Source organism: Coloeus monedula (assembly GCF_965178545.1).
Source record: "Coloeus monedula genome assembly, chromosome: Z".
Classification (NCBI taxonomy): Eukaryota; Metazoa; Chordata; class Aves; order Passeriformes; family Corvidae; genus Coloeus; species Coloeus monedula.
The window spans coordinates 41,614,334-41,633,314 of NC_138822.1; the positions used below are offsets into that span (position 1 = coordinate 41,614,334).

The 18,981-nt window shown below is 37.8% G+C and overlaps 1 protein-coding gene across 1 annotated transcript in view; it reads right to left on the reverse strand.

Moving 5' to 3' along the window:
- PIP5K1B (phosphatidylinositol-4-phosphate 5-kinase type 1 beta) overlaps window positions 1-18,981 on the reverse strand; it is a gene marked incomplete at its 5' end in the record, with an annotated part of 58,050 nt that overhangs the window by 900 nt on the left and 38,169 nt on the right. The window contains 3 exons of the mRNA XM_082301404.1: window positions 7,775-7,892; window positions 14,063-14,207; window positions 14,964-15,119. Of these exons, the coding sequence (XP_082157530.1) occupies window positions 7,775-7,892; window positions 14,063-14,207; window positions 14,964-15,119 (419 nt within the window). The remainder of the gene's footprint in view (window positions 1-7,774; window positions 7,893-14,062; window positions 14,208-14,963; window positions 15,120-18,981) is intronic.

An 18,981-nucleotide genomic window follows, 5' to 3' on the forward strand; every position in this document is an offset into this window, starting at 1 on the left:
TTTTTATCTTGCAGAACAGTGACATTTACTACTTAAAAGTGGCAGTCTTCATACATCATGAATAAAAGTGCTGTCAACTTCCACATGATACTCTGTCCTCAGATGAAAAATCATACCTATCAAAAAACTTTCCGGCACAATTAATGTTCTAGTCAATGTTGTAGCAATCATTTCATTTATTCTATTTCACAAAAAAACCCAAACAACACCTTAATAATGTTAATGGATTAGAGTTTTCTATACTACCTTTATGGAATAGAAATGGTTGATCACTTCTTGGCATCCCTGTAGAGTTAGGGATGCATTGAAAAGAAACTGTTCTTTGCTGAACATCTTATTATTACAACTCAAACTAAGGATAAACTGACAGCTGAAGAATATATTTCAGTAAATTGAATGCATCTCAGCTAATATATCCAAAATGGAGCAAGACACAAAACCAAAACAAAGGGGTCTGTAATGACCTTTCTCTAAAATCTTATTAAAAAACATTACAAAGGTGTAAGGCTCCATTCATTAAACAGTTTTTTTAAGGTCACCTTTACATTGTGCTTTTTGATACAAGCACTTAACTAACCTTTAAATAGTCTGACAAGAGTCTAATCTTGATTATGAACAAAAAATCTCTGAAGGCATTTCTTAAGCTTATCTTAAAAAGTAACCAGTAGATTTAAATTAATATTTTTGTTATGACTTTTAGCACTAGCCCTTTAACCATTGTTCTGTGACAACCTTTAAACTTCCTACTGTACTGAGCACCAGTGTTAGGGTGTTCATAATCACTGATGCCATTGAGCATAGTGCCAATTTCTCAGGGGCTGTCCTCTCTCTCTCTCTCAGGAACTGTGGTCTGGCAAGTAAAGTTGACTGTCGTATTCGTGCCCGAATGTGCTAAGGCAGTTAAGTACTTAGAAAATGCAGAACCATTTAATATGTGAAGTGAAATTGTTGGACAAGTGAGTAAAATTAAAGAAAGTGGTATTCTAAAACTAATATAATGTAAAGCTAGCAAGGACTTATAATTAAATTATTTTTTTTTAGAATCAGTTTGGCAAAAAAAGTTGAAAAATGCTAGTACCAATAAACAAAATAATGTTATATGAAGCCAAGACAAATTAATCAAAATTTGCAGTAGCACCATCTTGTTTCTGTCTGAAAGCTCAGATATGAATGACTGCATATCCATTTCTGACAAATATAGTGATCGCTCCGCACAACTTCTGACTCTCTGGACTTTTTACTGCTTTCCACTAACGTGGCTATCGGTATTGCTGATGCTGGTTTTATGCTATTCCACTAATTATACAATGGAACTATGATTAGCTTTTGTTCTTGTTTCCTTTCCTCTGACCCTTCCAAAGCATTTCAGTGAAAAATTCCAATAAAATTTGCATAACAGAGTTGGAGAAAAGAGACCTGGACAGGAACTTTTAGCAATTGCTAACTGTATGAATCAATCACAGAAATACTATTGATGGTACTAATGCCATTTTAAGGAGAAGAGATTTTCAGATGTTCATATTTATGTCAGGTACAGTCCAGTCCTGTGATACTATTCTGGAAAGAAATCCATCTATTTCAAGGTGCAGAACATGATCCTATAGGCAACACTGTATCCACTGCACAACTTTTGTGGTTACATGATTACAGACAAAAGATTTTTTTTTTTTTTTAATAAAAACTCAGTTTGGCTGTAGCAATTTGGTCCAAAATGATAAATAATGCACAAATGACATTACAGGATTCATTCCTATAGTTGCTGCCTGAGATGTCTCACACTGTATATATAGTGGATTTACAATGTCTGAACCTACTTGAGGCTTTTTGTCTTGGAGCATTTTTGTGCTCCTGTTCTCTTCCCATGCATATGTTTCTGAGCTGATTTATTTCCTTTTACAGTGTTTTAAAAGCCCCAGGCATGAGAACATGTAGTTCAGTGATAATATGTGCTGGCATTTTAGCACTTGGCTTACTAAGCCAATGTATTGCTTGTAATTTCAACTGGTACCTTTTTAATCTAATCAAGCACCTAATTCCTGTGTCTGATTTTCATGCAAGGGTGACTGAAATGTTCCTTCTTACATAATGTTTATTCTGCAAGAACACCTCTGCCAAACTATGTTCAAGTGCTCGTTTGTTTTTCACCTCCGACCAGGTTTCAGTTTTATGAGAGACAAAGGCCTTTTTTTTCCTCTCCTTTTTGAGATCATGCATGGATGGATACAGGGAAAATAGAGATAACAGAGGAAAGGAGCAGTTAACCTTAGTGCATAAAACAAGTTGGTTTTCCCCTTTCAGCCTTAAACAAGATTCTATTTTGAGGAGAGTGCTTGATTGGTTCTACCATGTGCACATAGTATTTTAAGGCTTATTATGCTCTCAGGGAAAAGATGCCTATAATGGAGGAGGTCTTAATTCCTTTCTCATAGTCCCAGAATTTTGGTTCTAACATGTTTTCCAGCAGTATCTTCAGAGGAAATGGTGAGACAGAGAAACTGAAGCTTCCATAAAAAGAGCAACATATCAAATTTGAGGTATGCTGTGCAGTGTGACTGCACAACTTTTAGCCTGTTTTTACATGTATTCTGCCTGGGAATTGCTTTAATTTCAGCTGCACTTGTTATTATTCCACAACAGCATCCTGAAGAAAACTGCACCATGATTAGAATTTAATTGAAATTATCGGAGAAGAAGAAAGAGTATACAGAAGAAAAGGAGTACTGAAGAGTAACAAGAGCCAGAAAGCTTTGACAGTTTCTAAACAGGCATTTTATAGGCCAGTATTTGTAAATCTGCTTACCTATGCATCTACAGCAGCTTTGAAATACAAAATTAATCTTCAGGATTATTTTAAGACCTCAAACTCCTATAATAAGATTGGCATTTGGAAATAACCACAAGTAATTTTAAATGTAATAGTATAATCTATGCAATTCGTCTGACACAAATCATAGCTACATTAACCAGGCTCTAAATACACTGGGCTTGCTCATCACTACAGTTATTCCATTATTTTATTTTACTGAAGCCCTTATCAATCCATATCTTCAGTAGCAGTGACTTTTCAATTATATATAAATTTTATGAACCTTTCCTTTAACAACGGGAGGCAATGCTGTATTTCCATGTGAATATTTCTGTGCTACCCAGGGATATTTCATTGTAGTTAAATATACAGAAGTATTCCGTAAGCAAAAAATAATTCATTAATGAAATCCTATAGGCAGGGCATATATTAATTTAAAATCCAATAGACAGGACATATATTTATTTATTTAAATCCCATATTTACTACCAGATGACTTAAAATATACAGCATCACAATGGAACAAACTTTAATGTTTGTCACTGCTATTTACACTCATGTCCTTTTTCTGTTGGAAGTGTAGTGGAAATCAAGCCTGCTTGAAGTAAATCAGTTAAATACCTAAGCCTTACTACTCTGATTTTACTGATATTGTAGTATATTATATCAGCTATCTTTATAAATAATTTCATGGGAATGCTAAGAAAACACAGTAGGATAGTTTATAATTGCACATGTTGCTTTTTCAGTGACAGAAAGCTCAATCAAACAATTTAAGACTTCACTGCAGAACAGAAGGAGTAAGTGACTTTTAAGTTATTCCTTACTTTCTAAGTGGAATTATCACTTTATGGCTCTCCATAGTGACACTGGACTAAGGTGGATTTTCAGAGCGTTCTACCATCTACCCTACAGACTTCAAACCTAAAAAGAAGTGCTTCACAGTATTACTGTTAAATAAGACTGTTGCTTTATAAACTAAATTCAAAAGCTATCAAGAAGAAATGGTTTCACTGTATAAATGGAGCCAAGAGAACCAAAGAACAGCCCAGGCTGAAGGGACCATAAGAGGCTGTCTAATTCAACCCTTTGCAGGAAAGGGAGCCTAGATGAGATTACCAAGCATCACTGTCCAGCTGCATCTTGAAAACCTCCTGTGATGGGTACTTTACCACATCCTTGGGGAGGTTGTTCCAGTGAATCATTCATCATTATAAAATCATGCTCGTTGTAAATAATTCTCATTATAAAAACAGTTTATTTCTTACATAGAGAGGAAACCTCCCTCACTACAACTTGTATCCACTGCCCCTAGAGAAAAGGGGGATCTCAATCCTCTCTGTAGTCATGCTTTAAGTTTTGGAAAACTGTGTTGAGGTCCCTCCTGAATATTCTGTGGACTGAAAACACCTAACTTTTACAGTCTTTCCTCAAATGACACGTTCTCCCCATCTTTGACCATCTTCATAGCACTCCTTTGACCCCTCTTCAGTCTGTCCATATCTGTTTTGGAATTGTGGGGGCCAGAGCTGGACACACCACTCCATGTGCAGTCTGACAAGCGCTGGTGAAGTGGGAAGATCACATCTCTCTCTGTTAGCAGTGCCCCCATGGCTGCAGCTCAGGATCCACTTTGCCTCGGTAGCTGCGGCAGTGCACTGCTGGCCTGGTGTCTGTGTGCTGTCCACTGGGACCCCGGGCTCCTCTTGGCAAGGCTGTTCCACAGCTCACGTCGTAGCCTGGCTGGGCTCTTCGGTGATGTCATTCCAGGTGCAGGGCTCTGCACTTCTCCTGGTTGAACTTTACACAGTTCTTGTGACCCAGTCTTCCAGCCTGTTCGTGTCTCTGAAAGGTGGCTCTCCCTGCCGATGTGTCCACCTCAACACCCAGTTCAGTGACACAGCAAACGTGGGGAGGGTGCTTTTGATCCCATCATCCAGATCATTCATGGAGATGTTACAACATGGGGCCCAGGGGGCCCCACTTGTGACAGGCTGCCAGCCTCAGTAAAACACTGATCAGGAGGAAGGAGGTATTAAGAACCTGTGTCTTGCCAACATTATCAGTAACTTTTTCCCTGCCCTGTCTAGTAATGGGTCTGTGTCTTCCCTGGGCTTCTGCTTATGTATCTGATGTATCTGATCAGCCATTTCTTCTCCTTGCTATCTCTGCCCAGTTCCAGAGCTAGCTGAGCCTTACATGCCCTAGCAAGAATCTTGTAGTCCCCAGTGGGTATCTGATCACTTTTCCATAGAGGGTGCGCTGCTTTTTTGCTTTTAACAACACTCAAAAGCTCATTGTTAAGCCTAGGAAGTCACTTGTTCTGCCTTCTTCCTTTCCCTTTGTAGGAAATGGACTGTTATTGTACTTCCAGCAGGATGTTATTTAAAAGCTCTTAGCACTCACATGCTGGTTTGCTCTCCACGCATGCTGTCTATAAAATCCCTCGCATCTAGGCTGTGAGTGTATTGAATCTGTCTTGTCTAAAATCCAGGGTCTTTGTCCTAATACTGGTTTTTTGGTATGCTCAGCAGGATCTTAAACCCACAGTGTTGTTGCGATTGCTGCATTCAGGCTATCATTTGAAGTTACATTGTCTTTTCAGTTTGTAAGCAGTAAATCTAGCAATGCATTGTTCCTAGTCAACATGACCAGCACATTTAGCAGGATGGAAGCCCTCATGTATTCCAAGAATTCATGGACAACTTGTGCATTGATGTACTATTCTCCCAACAAATGCCTGGGTAATTGAAGTCACCCATGACAGCCAGGTTCTTTTGGCTCGATACTTGCTTGAAGAGCCAAAGTAAGTTTTCGTCAGCCTTGTCATCCTGGTGTGAAGGCCAGGAACATACACATAAAAGAAGATCCTCCTTGGTGATGAATCATCTAATCTTGATCCTAAGACATTTGATAGATATTTTTTGGTCTCCAAAGCTTGCCTTCATCCACTCAGATTTCTCTTTTTTTTTTATGAAGTGCAGCTTCACTGTATCTTTCTATCTTTACAAGAGTTTGTAGACATCTGTTGAGATCTTCCAACCAAGAAGTGAATCTTCCCACCAAGCTTCCCACATCAAAAGTCTCAGACTAGGCATGGATCTGCAGTTCCTCTTCTTGTTGTCCTGAATTCATGCTTTGGTATACATGTACTTGAGGTGGTTGGACTTAGGATTCTTCCTTTGCAAAGGGTTGGGAAGCATTGCCCCCTACTCTAGTACATGTATATTCTCATCCATGCTTTGCTTATGAGCATTCACGTGTCACAGCTCTGGGTCCTACTCTCAAATTAGTTAGTTAAAAGCACAATTAATTAAGTCAGCTAATCTGCTAGCAAGGTTAGGTTGTGTGTAATTAGTAATTTGTCTACTTCCTGTAACATTTCAGGATTTCTGAGTCCCTCTTTGTTGAACTTTATGATGTTGAACAGATGATTCAGGTCAACATTGGATTAGCAATGAGCCAAACTAACACAAGTCCTACAGCAACAGATTGATTTAATGGGCTGCTTGTGGTCACAGATAACCAAGTCAATTCTACATCTAATTGGCCACTGGTACTTGCTACTGTTTTGTGTCAGTGGAAGTAGGACAGACAACAACTCCCTTAAGTGTGCTGGACTATTAAATTAGTAGCTATTAACTGGGTACTATACATACTTATGTGTTGCTGGTTAATAAGAAGGAAAAAAACATCAGAGGCACAGCCTACAGAAAAAGAGAATGTGACAAACATATTTCATCTCGATGTAAGATCAGACACAAACCTGTTTTATCTCAACACAAGAAATTTTTTTTCTGAACAAATAGTCAATCACTGGAACAACTTTTTCAGGGATGTGGCAGAGTTCCCATTGCTGGAGGTTTTTAAACTGTGGTGGAAAAGGGTGTTAGATAAAGTTATCTAGGCTCCCTTTTCCTCAAAATGTTGGACTGGATGATCTCTTGAGGCCTCCTCAACCTGAGCTGATTTATGATTCTAAGATATTCTGGATTTCTTAAGACAAAAATCAGGTAACTCTAGGGATAAGAAAAATAAAGAATGCAATAAACAATCTAGAAAGGAAACAACCATGTCTCTCTGAAACATTTATTAGAAACATGAACAGACTTCCCTCTTTTGATTCTTCATTTCTGGTACAATTCTTGCCATGAAAGTCAAGGGGAAATATTACTAGAGTAATTTCAGAATTGTTTATGTTTTATGAAAATAAGCCTTTGGAAAAAATACCAAACTTAACATACCTGCCTTCTGCATTTATACTGACAATTTCAGAAGAGCCTAAAACAATTAGATGCACAAAAATTCACTCAACTGGAACTGGAATTGGGTGCTTACAGCCTTTATGTCTGTGGAATGGGAGCTGTAGATACCAAGAGAATTTCTGAAACCCAGGTGACATGAAGATAACAAAAGACAGACTTGAGCTTATCTTTCAGCAGTCAGAAAAATTACTCACTAGGAACCAAAACAGTGAAGAAAAGATACATTTTTAATGTATCAGCCATCACAACTGGACAACCCTTCAAAGCAGGAAAGGGGCTATTAACATACTTCACACTGAGATCTACTTCACTGGCTTCAAAATCACTGACATAAGCACAGAACTTTCCACTCTGAGAAAATTTAATTTCTACATTGTGGAGTATTCTACATGAAGAGGAAAGATGATGTTGTTGTTTTTGTTTTGGGTTTTTTCCTCCAGTGGAAAACAAATAACAGAAAAGACCCCCTACCATTAGAGGAAAACTGAAAGGTGGTTTGTTCTACTTCTTTATTAATGCAATAGTTAATAGGCATATAGATTCTTTAGGGATTTGCTTATGCAAACTTATGCATGTTTCATACGAAAAATACCTCAATAAACTTCTCGATCTTGAAGTTAAGCAGGTATTTTAGTCACTTACTGAGCATGAGTCAAAGGAATTACAGGTGAAAAAGCCCATCAGAAACAGTTTGGCAACTTACTAAGTAGACATCCAAAACTGAAGCATTATCATTTTCCATTTCCAACGTGCTCTGTTCTGAAGTCAAATAGATGGCACTGTCTCCCAAAGTGAATGTTGAACTCGAAGGTAACCCTTTACTGCAAAGAGAAGAGAGACTACAATCAACCAAAAATCCAAAGAGCTCAGTCATAGCTGAAAATTTAAAAGTAAGTTTCTCTATTAAACATAAAAATCTTCAAATACGTTAAAAAAAAAGGAATGTAAATAAAAAAATATTGATGTTTTGGCAATGGCTAGATAACTGGAAGCTCCTATTTGACTAATGTATGGAAACCTCAGGTTTTATTTTTGCATTTACTGAAGTTTTATCAGAAAGTAATGCTATTTCTGAACTTCAATACTTATTTAAAGAATGAAACTATGTCACAGTAAATGTCACATAATTTCATTAATCTCAAAGCATATTACTTCCACATTACACATGGTGTACATTTTGGCAGCATTTCGTAATTCAAAATAGGGGAAACAAAGCCAAAACTCTCAAAGGTGTTTTAATGGAATCAGATGTCCATTATCTCACGTCCTCACTAGCTGCCAGAAACTAGGCTCCAGGCTGCCTTGAAAACTCAACTGCCAGTTGTGCAGAGATATATATTTTAAAAGTTCTTACCTATTTACAGACAAAGTGATAAGCAAAAATTCTGAATTACAACTTGGTATGAAAGCATGGTTACAGCCATTAGTCCAGATATGACTAATTTCCCCCTCCCTTTGCACTACTTTAAGTATATTTCAGATGGGATAGAACTTCAGAAAGGGCAAAACTAGCATGCAAAGTTGAGATCCAAATTCTCGACAATAATGAATCAATATCATACTGGAGCAGAGCTTTACATTCACGACATTACAATATTCCTTTTATTATATAATGCACTAGACACCTTTTCAAAAGAAAGACTATTTCTCTTGCACAAGGATGACCCAGGTCCCGGTGACTTAGCACTATTCTCACATGTGTAACTTGAATTCTATTGAGCAGCATAAAAGAGTAAAACCAAAAATCTTGTAATTAATCTCTTAACAGCAATACACATGCTGTCAGCAGCTGGTAACTGAAATTCAAATTTCTGCAATAGCATCATCATAGTTGCATTTATTGCCTGTTTTAAGGAGACTAGTAAGGCAAATTGGGGGTGGCATGGGAGAGAACAAGTGAAACCCCCATACACACAGGGTTTCAGAAAGAACAATTCAGAGGAACTATATTTTAATATCTTTTCACAGTGCACTCAGTTCTAATCCTTAATTCTTAGGTTGAAAAAGAAAAGCCAAGCAAAAAAGAATAGCACAGGTACTTTCTCTCATTCAGTAATGAGCAGCCACAAGGAGCATGCTCAACTATGCTGTTGCCCTCCTCTGGCTGAAACATTCTATTTGATCTTGGTTCTTAATTAAGAAAAGAAAAAAGAAGCAAAAATAATTCCATCACTAGAGAACTGGGAAAGCTTTGTTTTTCTTTAAGCCGCGATTACATGTTGCTTCAATCATAGTCAAATTTTCTTTCCCATGGGGATACCCCCAGTGTCTCAGTGCATCTGTTCATAATATTTAAGGATTCAAGTCTTTTTCCTCCACCCAACTGCTTATTATCATGAAGCTTGCATGAATTTAATCCACTTTGAATCAGATTCAGATGAAGTTGTCTAAGCTTCAGAAGCTAAGAGTAGTGGGTGGACAGACAGAACATTGAAACTTAACACAGAGAAGTTTGTTTACGTGGAACACCAGACCGGCAAAAGGGGTGCTTAATATTCCTTACAACAGAAAAACCAATACCTACAAACCCTTACCACTGGAAAAAACAGCAGAAAATTTAACTTTTATTTTCTAAACTCTCTTTGAAGAGGTTGTTTGACAAAATGTCAAGCCATGGGACATTTCAAAGTCTGGATGCTTCAGGAAACTTGACTGTAAGAGAAAAATCCCCACAGTCCCTCAAAGCCTTCTAAAATTTCAAGTGGTCTCCACTAAAAAACAGCAACAATAAAGTAAGGCAAACAAAAAATTGAAAAATATACAGATAAGAAGGAAGAAGAAGAAAGAGAAGGCAGAAGAGCATATTAGATATGCATCTTACAGAAATGAGACATAGAATGCATAAAGAAGAATTGGATTTCATACAGATTTTTTCCCCTAGGCTCAGAGGTACCAGAAGAATTCCGCAGTCCTCTTTATACAGCCCAAAGAATCTTGCTCTAAAGAGGGAGTTGAAGCACCCCTTTATACATCATGGGATTTTTTTTTTGTGTTTGGGACTGGAAGCCATGAGACCTGCTATATATACATTGAACAAAAAGTTTCTGTATTCTTGAATTATTTAAAACATGAATTTTAAAACATCTACAGTTTGAAATATTCTAAAATATTTAAAAACAAGTTTCAAACATTTCCAGAAGCACCTGTAAAGGCATTGACCTCCTTCAGCTCTTAGCAATTCTGAAAGCAATGTCAAGTAAGACAAGAGTCATACTACTTAGGGCATTCAGATTTGTCATCTTTAGTTTAATTCACCAGTACTTAATAGGAAAGCTTTTCCTGGAAGGGGAAAAAATGTTCTCACTTCCTCTATTAAAATAATCCTTAATATAATACATAAGTATTACATTTCTTAAGATAAAATAAATAAACCCTTTCAAAGAGGTGGTTTCAGGTTAAATATTACAGTTTCTAGTGGAAAACATACCCTTTAGGTACTAAAATATCTCTGAACCAAATATAAACCTACCTGAGGAATAGAAAATATTTGAACATTTTATAGATCAATAAATTTCCAATTCTGTTCTTTACTAAAGCAATACTTGACAAAACCACTTGACTAAGAAACAGCTTCATGGAACAGAAGCCAGCTGTCTTCTGACAAGAAAGCCTACATTTACTGAATAACATATGTCATGATTGTCTTTTTTTTTCCCCTTTTCCTTCTGTTTTTTAGGTCCAGTTCTTTTTGTGCTGAAAAATACAGCCATTTCCCCCTCTCTACTACTCTTTCATTCCTACTGTTACTAATTCCTCTTCCCACTGTCTGGATAGCATCTTGGGTTTCCTCTATGTTTTCAACAACTTGGTGAAAATAACCAGCTTGCAGCCTGGAAAAACAATCCTAATAAGCTGTATGTTTATGACTACTGCTCAGTCTCTCTTTTTCACTTTAATCACAAGTCCCCAAGCACTTCTCCACATTATCTACCAATTAGTTATGCTAGTTCTAATCTGTACCAATCCAGCTTTACAAAACCCTCCTCACAACACACAGCCTCAGGATCTGGCTCCAGCTCATCAAGTCACCTCTGTCTGCTTAACCTCAGCAGCAGCAGTTTCTCCCTTTCTAATGCTGAACTCTCAAGGAGAGATGGTGCTGATCGCCTTTCTTATGTTAAAGGCCATTTGCCTCTCCTTGGGGAAGTATTACATTAATGGATAACAGAAACAGAGGGTCATTCTGAACAAAAACCAAAACCCAAAAAGAAGATACGGTGTGTGCTTCAAGGTATCCGAAAGTATTACTGCTCTCTTTATAATGAGGAAAATAGCAGCATTTGTTGCCTAAGTGGTATGGGCACATACTGCTCATTAGCACTAGTGGGAATCAAGGAGCTGTACCAATATCCCATTATTACTACTCACACAGGCCTGTCCCCCTTCATTACCTTAAACCAGAAACTTCTGATAGGTTACAAGCAAATTCATGTACTCTCTTTGTGCTATGTTACTTTGAAGAACAAGGAAAAAGCCTGATGAAGAAGATGCTAAACTGTAATTCTATTAAATAACAAAGCATAATATCATAGTCAATTACATATTTAAAGATTGAAAGCAGGCTCACATTTGTAAACAAATCTTTAATTCAGGCTTTATTTCAAAGACTTCTCCAAGCCTTCTGTTTATCAGAGACAAATAGTGAAATGATGAGTCCTGCATCATATAATTTTCTAGTATTCAAAAGAATTTCTCTGGCAAGAAAAAACTATCTACAATTCAGTGCATCATTGTAGCATGGGTTTTTTGGTGGTTTTATTTCCTTGCTAGCTTTTCTTATGAGAGGACTGAAGTTCCTGAAGTGAACCATAAAAACGTAAGTAAGACTTTGGATGGATATATTATTTAGTGCCAAGAAGAAGGAATGACCTCCCTGAACTGATGCCAAAAGAAGTGGGTACAAAACAGTCGGTACCCAGAATCTTATGGAAATTAGTTCAATACTGAGCATGCTTAGCAGCTTTCTTAACTCCTGCGAGAAAGCCACTAGCTATGACAGGGAAGCTAATCCTCATGAATTGTACATACTGAGATTGTGACACACACCACTTCTTAATGAGAATTAAAAACTGCCACCACGCCCTAGCTGAAGAGGGCACACCTAGACCAGCAAAGGTGTTAGTTGGTAAACCCCCATGGCAGATCTCTTGGCTACCATGTAAGATATTCTGGCAGAAGGCATGGAGAGAACCACACATCTGTGAATGCTGGTACAAGGTCTGCTGTGTTAGAGAATGTGCCCTCTTGTACTGATGAAGTCCATACCTGGATTGCAGATATTAACAATCTGATATTGTAAGATAAGCATGCTAATCACATAGCTGGCAACATGTCTTGTATTAGAGGTTACTTCATTGACTGAATCACAACTGGAAAGCAAATGAGTTTAGATATACAAAGTGTAGACCTACTAAAAACTTTATTTTAGAATTATTTTGGAGTATCTTTACAGGAAAATATAATGGACTGACTCATAGGTTTTTCTTTACAGTTAATTTTTTTAGAGAGCAAAGAATATTTGAAATGCTTTAAATCTGAACTCTTTGTTCAGACAACTACACCATTTTCTTTTCCCAACTGATGCTGATACAAAGCAGTTCTGTAGTTTTATTTGATGCTTAAAGCAAATAAAACCCTCCGGTACTCTGTAACTTTATTTCTATCAAAGAAAAACTTGGTAAAAGATCATGAATATTGAAGTCCTACAGATAACTTTTGACACAAGTTGAAGTGAATGAGCTCTATTTCTACTGATGCTTATTTGTCAGCAGTTTTATTTCCTGAAGCTTGTGTAGAACTATTTGTGTTCTGCAATTAAAACGTCATGTTTATTACACCCCAAAACATACCTCATTCCACATTTTCATAGGGAACCATCAGATATATGGGAGATGCCACATTGGTGAGATTTATTTCAACTTAATGGAAGCTGTAAATATCACTTTCATCAAGTAATGCTGCAAGTCATTTTATCTTTTATGTAAACGCAGTTGGCAAATATTTAACAGAAGGTAAAATCCTGCTGCCTCAAGATTGCTTTTAAAATAACTTGATCTTTTTGGGCAACATGCAGTTTACAGGAAAGAACTACATCTTGGCACATGAGTGCATTTGTCAAATTTATACATTGAGTAGTTCACAATTCCAAACAATATTCAAGATGCCTCAGTGGTTACCTTTCTTGATGAAAAAAGGCAAAAAAATCGCTCAATACACAGTAAAGAGATCTGCAAGCAGGCAAAGTGACACAACACAGCACACTTCAGATGCACAAGGGAGCATACAGGCACATGCAGATACCATCTCCCAGTAAGACTTACTGGCTTAAGCATCATATTGGACAAACAAGGCTGAATTATATTCAAACAACTCAAATCACATTCAACCTAGCTCACTAGCATTGGCACAACTTTTCTTAAGACTTTCTGGTTTTTATCCTTCCTGGATTAAAATCAGACAGGCTCTTATCACATCCATGGCTGACGTTTCATAGAAATTCAGTCCAAAAAAAGGTTGTTATGGAAGAATTTAAAGCAGACCATTCAGCACTGAACATTCAGAATAAAGAACAACTTTTCCTTTTCTTAGCACATCACCATTTTCTGCAGCTCTTTTAGGCTACAGCCAAGTTACAAGAAGCACTTCCTACCCTGACCTTAATGTAGTTTGGTTTATGGTACAGACTAAGGCCTAGCAAAATTTAGATATCCAATTTAGTATTGGAACATGAAGAAAAATTCATATAACATTTTTGCCATGTTTATGCTTTCTATTTCATGATTCCCAATTTACAATACGTATAATTACAAACAAATACATGATAAATCCTACAGGCTTTTGGCACCCCTCCTTCACTGGGAAGGTTAAAGACCGAGTTACAGAGACACTTGCCCCTTCTGCTGCTTCTTTTGCATAGCCTCCTTCTGTTGACCACAATGTTAGACTTTTAGCAGCACAGTGGAGAATTCTCTAATATGTGTACGGCCTTTACCTGCTAGAATAGAGCGTAGGTTGATCACGTTGACAGTGCTCATCTACATTCAAGGAAGAAGAAGAAAGTGTGGTTGCCAAGGAAGCTGCTTCAAACAGAGATTGTGTGCTTGGCACTAGATCCGGCCGGTGGTGTGAACCTAGTACTGCATATACAGAAAAAAAGAACTACATTAACAAATTTCATTTCAAGTTGAGCCCAGGAATCTTCATGTAAGTATATGGAGTCCCATAGTGCCCTCATCAGCTTCTTGAAGTTTCTTAACATTTGAATTGATGAGATGATAGTACTCATATGCCCATACCCACACTCTTTTCTATTACAGAGTGATTTTCAGCTGCTAACCAGTACAATCAGCAGAATACGGAGTAACTCCGAAGTCAAATATTAAACAGAGGTATGAGTTATGAATTCTTCTCAGTTCTGGAACTATTCTCATGCTACCAGGGCTCATTTGTCAGACTGGATTAGGCAATTGGTTCTGCTTTTGTCATGGCTGTGGCCAAGTTCTGAAAGGGGCAAAATTGGTAACTTTTCAAAAAGACTTTGAGAACAATGAACTGAGCTTCAAAACACTTCATGTGACATGCTTGTTTAAAGGTCAGTGAAAAGGACAGCACTGGCTATACAGCCTTAATTCACTACCTAGGCTGAATACATTTTTCTAGGATGTCCTGAAATCTGAAAGTTTAACATCATATTACAAACTTTGAGTCTGATGTCCTCTTGTTCCTGAAGGTCCATTTTGCCAAATATTACTAACTACTCCCTCCTTAAGAATAACCTGACTCTGATTTTGAGAGATCAGCCATATTGGGGGCTTTCTAGTTATAGGACTTCTACGGCTTGTATAAAATTCCTTTAAAAACATTGTTTAGGTTGTTGATTTGAAAGACAGTACCTTCATCATCAAGGCTGGCATAACTTTGTCCTTCAGCAAGAATGCCATGCTTTTCATCCTTCCATTCCTGGCTAACTGCACACACTATTTCTTGTGATGCTGCCTTTAGGGCTGTGATGGAATTGCACTGTTTCTTTGAAGGCGAAGGCTTTAAAGCTGTATTACCAAATGAACATAGGTGTTGAATGATGTCATCTTATCTCCCTGCACATCTTTAACAGCATATGGAAAAGGTAAGTCATATAGAAAATCTAGGTTTTGAATACAAATGAAGAGCAGATCCAGAAACCTACTTAACAAACATTATATTAAAACTAGAGTGAAAGGTATTGTTATTTCATCTACAAGGGAAGTACTTTTGTCTTTTTCAGTTTCTTACTGCTTATTATAGGACAGTAAGTCGAGTCACTGGCACCACTAAGTTAAAAAACTCATGTGGAGTACTAGCCCACGTAATCAGAGACAGAATGATACACAAAAAAAACCCCAGAAAACAGGAAAACTGAAAAGACGTTTGGAGTATTCTGAGAGGTTACAACCATTTTTTTGAGCTGTTAAATACTACTATGTAATGATACTGCAGAATTTCCACTTCAGACTCATGTGTCAAACACTTCCTTTGGGTACCATGAACACTTCCAAAATCTTGATGGTGTGCACACTCAGATATGAGCACCACTTTTATAATTCTTAACAGGGCCTGCCTACTTAAAAAGCATTTTGAGTCAAACCCAGACTGATCATTTCCACTACTACTGAACCATGACCTCCATCTGTAGTTCTTCTCCAGAAGGATCCCAGCTAATTCATTTAGTGTTTCTCAGCTGCTGATCTCCATGTACTGGTTTACTACAAATTTCAAATTAAAAACATCAAGTCTTGGCTAAAGACTGAAGAAAAGAATCAGATGCATAGTTCCAGGGTATTTTTAAAAAAATAACATAGTAGATATTTCCTGAGCTAGCCTCTGCCCAAGGCTAAATCCACTTACTAAGTTTTTGTTTACAATTACACATGGTTGTTAATTACACATGGTTGTTCTGTGCACTAGGGGAAAAAACAGATTCAGAACAGGGCTTAAGTGTTTAAACTGAAATGTATGACTCAAAGGCTAGAAATAATGTTCCTGAAGGCAGGAACACTCACAATTTTTTATTTTATGAAAGAATGATAATGCATTTGAACCATTAATCTGTATAGAAGTATATTAACAGTCATGTATACAAAAGAAATCAATAAGAGCAGGATACTTGGACAGGTTAATAGCCTGGAAAAATGAGACAGATGAATTAAGAGCAGAGACAAAATCAGACATGATATCCCTTAACTGTACATTGTACGCCTCAAATGCAGAACAGGTTGTGTCTTGTCCTGGAACAAATCTAGCAGTAAGAATTAGAAAGAATTGGGAAAAAAAGACTCAGATGTTGAGGTAACATATATAGCATTTATTTTGTCAAACAGAAGTATCAAGTAGTAAGGAGCAGACACTCTTTATTCTTTATCAATGCAGAGGAGTTCCTTTGAGTATTGTCTCAGACAGCAGAACTCCCACCAGTTCTTTGGCAAAATTATTCTAAGATTTAAAGAGAACTGAGTCTCAGGAGCCTCCTTTCTCCTTTCAGCTGAATTTTGCTTCACATTTTGTCACATTACATCAGACTCTTCTATTTTCTTATTAATCAGTTTTGTCCAAAGGATTTAACTTTTAACACTTTAAATCATTAATTTATTCTAGTATTCGTAGTCATTCTTGTTTTACTTAAATCTCATTTAGCTCTAGCGTGCCTTTGTATTTTGTTCTCCCTCTGACCACATAGACTTATTTCTCGCTCCAGATAACTAATGAAAATGTTAAGAGACCAGCCTAACACTGGTCAAAAAGTATTGCAAAACACCTTCTATCAGTTTAAGACAATGCCATATGCTCAACACTCCTCCTGTAGTATTGGAGCTGAGTGTCCATTCCACATTTTGACACTCAAACTCCAAGGCAAATACACTTTCATGAGCAGGATTATGAAACTGCTAACTCAGATCCATTTTAAATTACAAGCTTCTCTACAAACTAGATAGTTCTAGCCCATCAGTTAATATTTACTTGTCAAGATCTCTGCTTCATAAAAAACCCTCAAAACTCAGAAAACACTCTCTCCTAAAGGGTAAGCAAAAACACCCCTTGTCTTACTAGAAAGAAACAAAAAGCCCTGTGCAGTTTCAGCATCACTTCCATGGGTTTAAAAAAATAATCTGGTAGTAAAGCAGCAAGTTAGTATGTATGCACACTATTTAAAACACCTAATCTGTATGTCTTACTGTAATGTGTTATGCCACTTGTGGTAACTGTTGGAAAAAAACCTCTCATTGCTCACATAATCAGAACAGTTTTTGCCCAAAGAACAACCTGGACCTCATCAAACCCCAAGCACTCATCTTTGCATTGCCAGTATATTTATTAGGTCTTCCCTACAGCATTCCTTACTGCACAGACATTGAGCAGATCTCAGCAGTTTTCAGAGAATGGCTTGTGTTGGAAGGGATCTTAAAAATCATCTAGTTCCAAACCCCACTGACCCCAGAGATACCTTCCACTAGGCCAGCTTGCTCAGATCCACATTGAAACTGGCCTTGAACACTTCCAGGATGGGGCATCTACAATTTCTATGGGCAGCCTGTTCCAGTGCCTAATCACCCTCACTTGTAAAATGCTTCTTCCTGACACCTAACCTAAATCTACTCTTCTTCAGCTTAAAGCCAATCCCTCTTGTCCTATCACTATATGCCCTTTTAAAAAGGGTATCTCCAGCCTTTAGGTACTGGAAGGCTGCTACAAGATTTTCCCAGAGACTTCTCTTCTCTGGGCTGAACATCCCCAACTCGCTCAGTTTGACTTCATAAGAGAGGTCCTCCATACTTCTAATCATGTTGGCAGCCCTCCTCTGGACTCTCTCTGACAAGCCCATGTCCCCCTGTGCTGGGGACCCCAGAGCTGGATGCAGCACTGCAGGTGGGGTCTCACCAGAGCAGAGCAGAGGGGCAGAATCCCCTCCCTGGCCCTGCTGCCTGCACTGCTTTGGATGCAGCCCAGGACACATTTGGCTTTCTGGGCTGTGAGTGCTCATTGCTGGGTCATGTCCAGCATCTCCTCCACCACCACCCCCAAGTCCTTCTCAGCAGGGCTGCCCTGGATCTGTTCATCCCCCAGCCTGTGTTGGTACCTGGGGTTACCCCAACCCAGATGTAACACTTTGCACTTGGCTTTGTTGAACCTGGTAAGGTTCCCGTGGGCCCACTTCTCAAGCTTGTCTGGATCTCTTTTGTCCCCCATCACCATCTTTCTCTGCACTAATAATGCTTCAGATTGAATTTCCTTTCAGTAGCATGATCAACTTACAGATAAATTATCCATCAAATCAGTAATATTTATAAGACTCACAAAAAGTCTTACTTTCCTGAAAAGCTGTCATAACATATCATGCATACAGGGAATCACTACTTGGGGTTAATTCAAATTTTCTTTTTCTTCTAAAGATTCCTTCATTCTACTTAAAATATCTTAATTTTTAAAATATAGTTACTCTCAGCCTTCTCCTTTCATCTGTCTATCCTATTCTTTTTTTTATTTAGAATGTCACAAAATACTTATCACCTACACTTCTGTCTCCTTGTTGCATTATCAGTTTTCCGTCTTCTTTCGTATGCCCTCAGACAATCATGTTTGTTGTTCTGGTTTGCCAGGCCTCTAACAGTGGTTTTCATGGGCAGGCTCAGAGTTTTCAGGCTCAGAGTTCACACGCTCAACTGGTCTTTCGAAAATCATAACTCATCTTTAGGTAACATGCAGAGCAACAAAGGCCAGTATGACTTCCAGTGGTAGAAAACATAGTAAAAATAAACCTCGATCTGAACTTTTGATGGAAGAAGCCTGTATGAAGGTGTCTCTAAACTTTTTTCTTTATTAGTAAAATGCTAAATTAATTTCCCTGAGTTGAATCAGTTTTGCCTGGGACAGTAATTG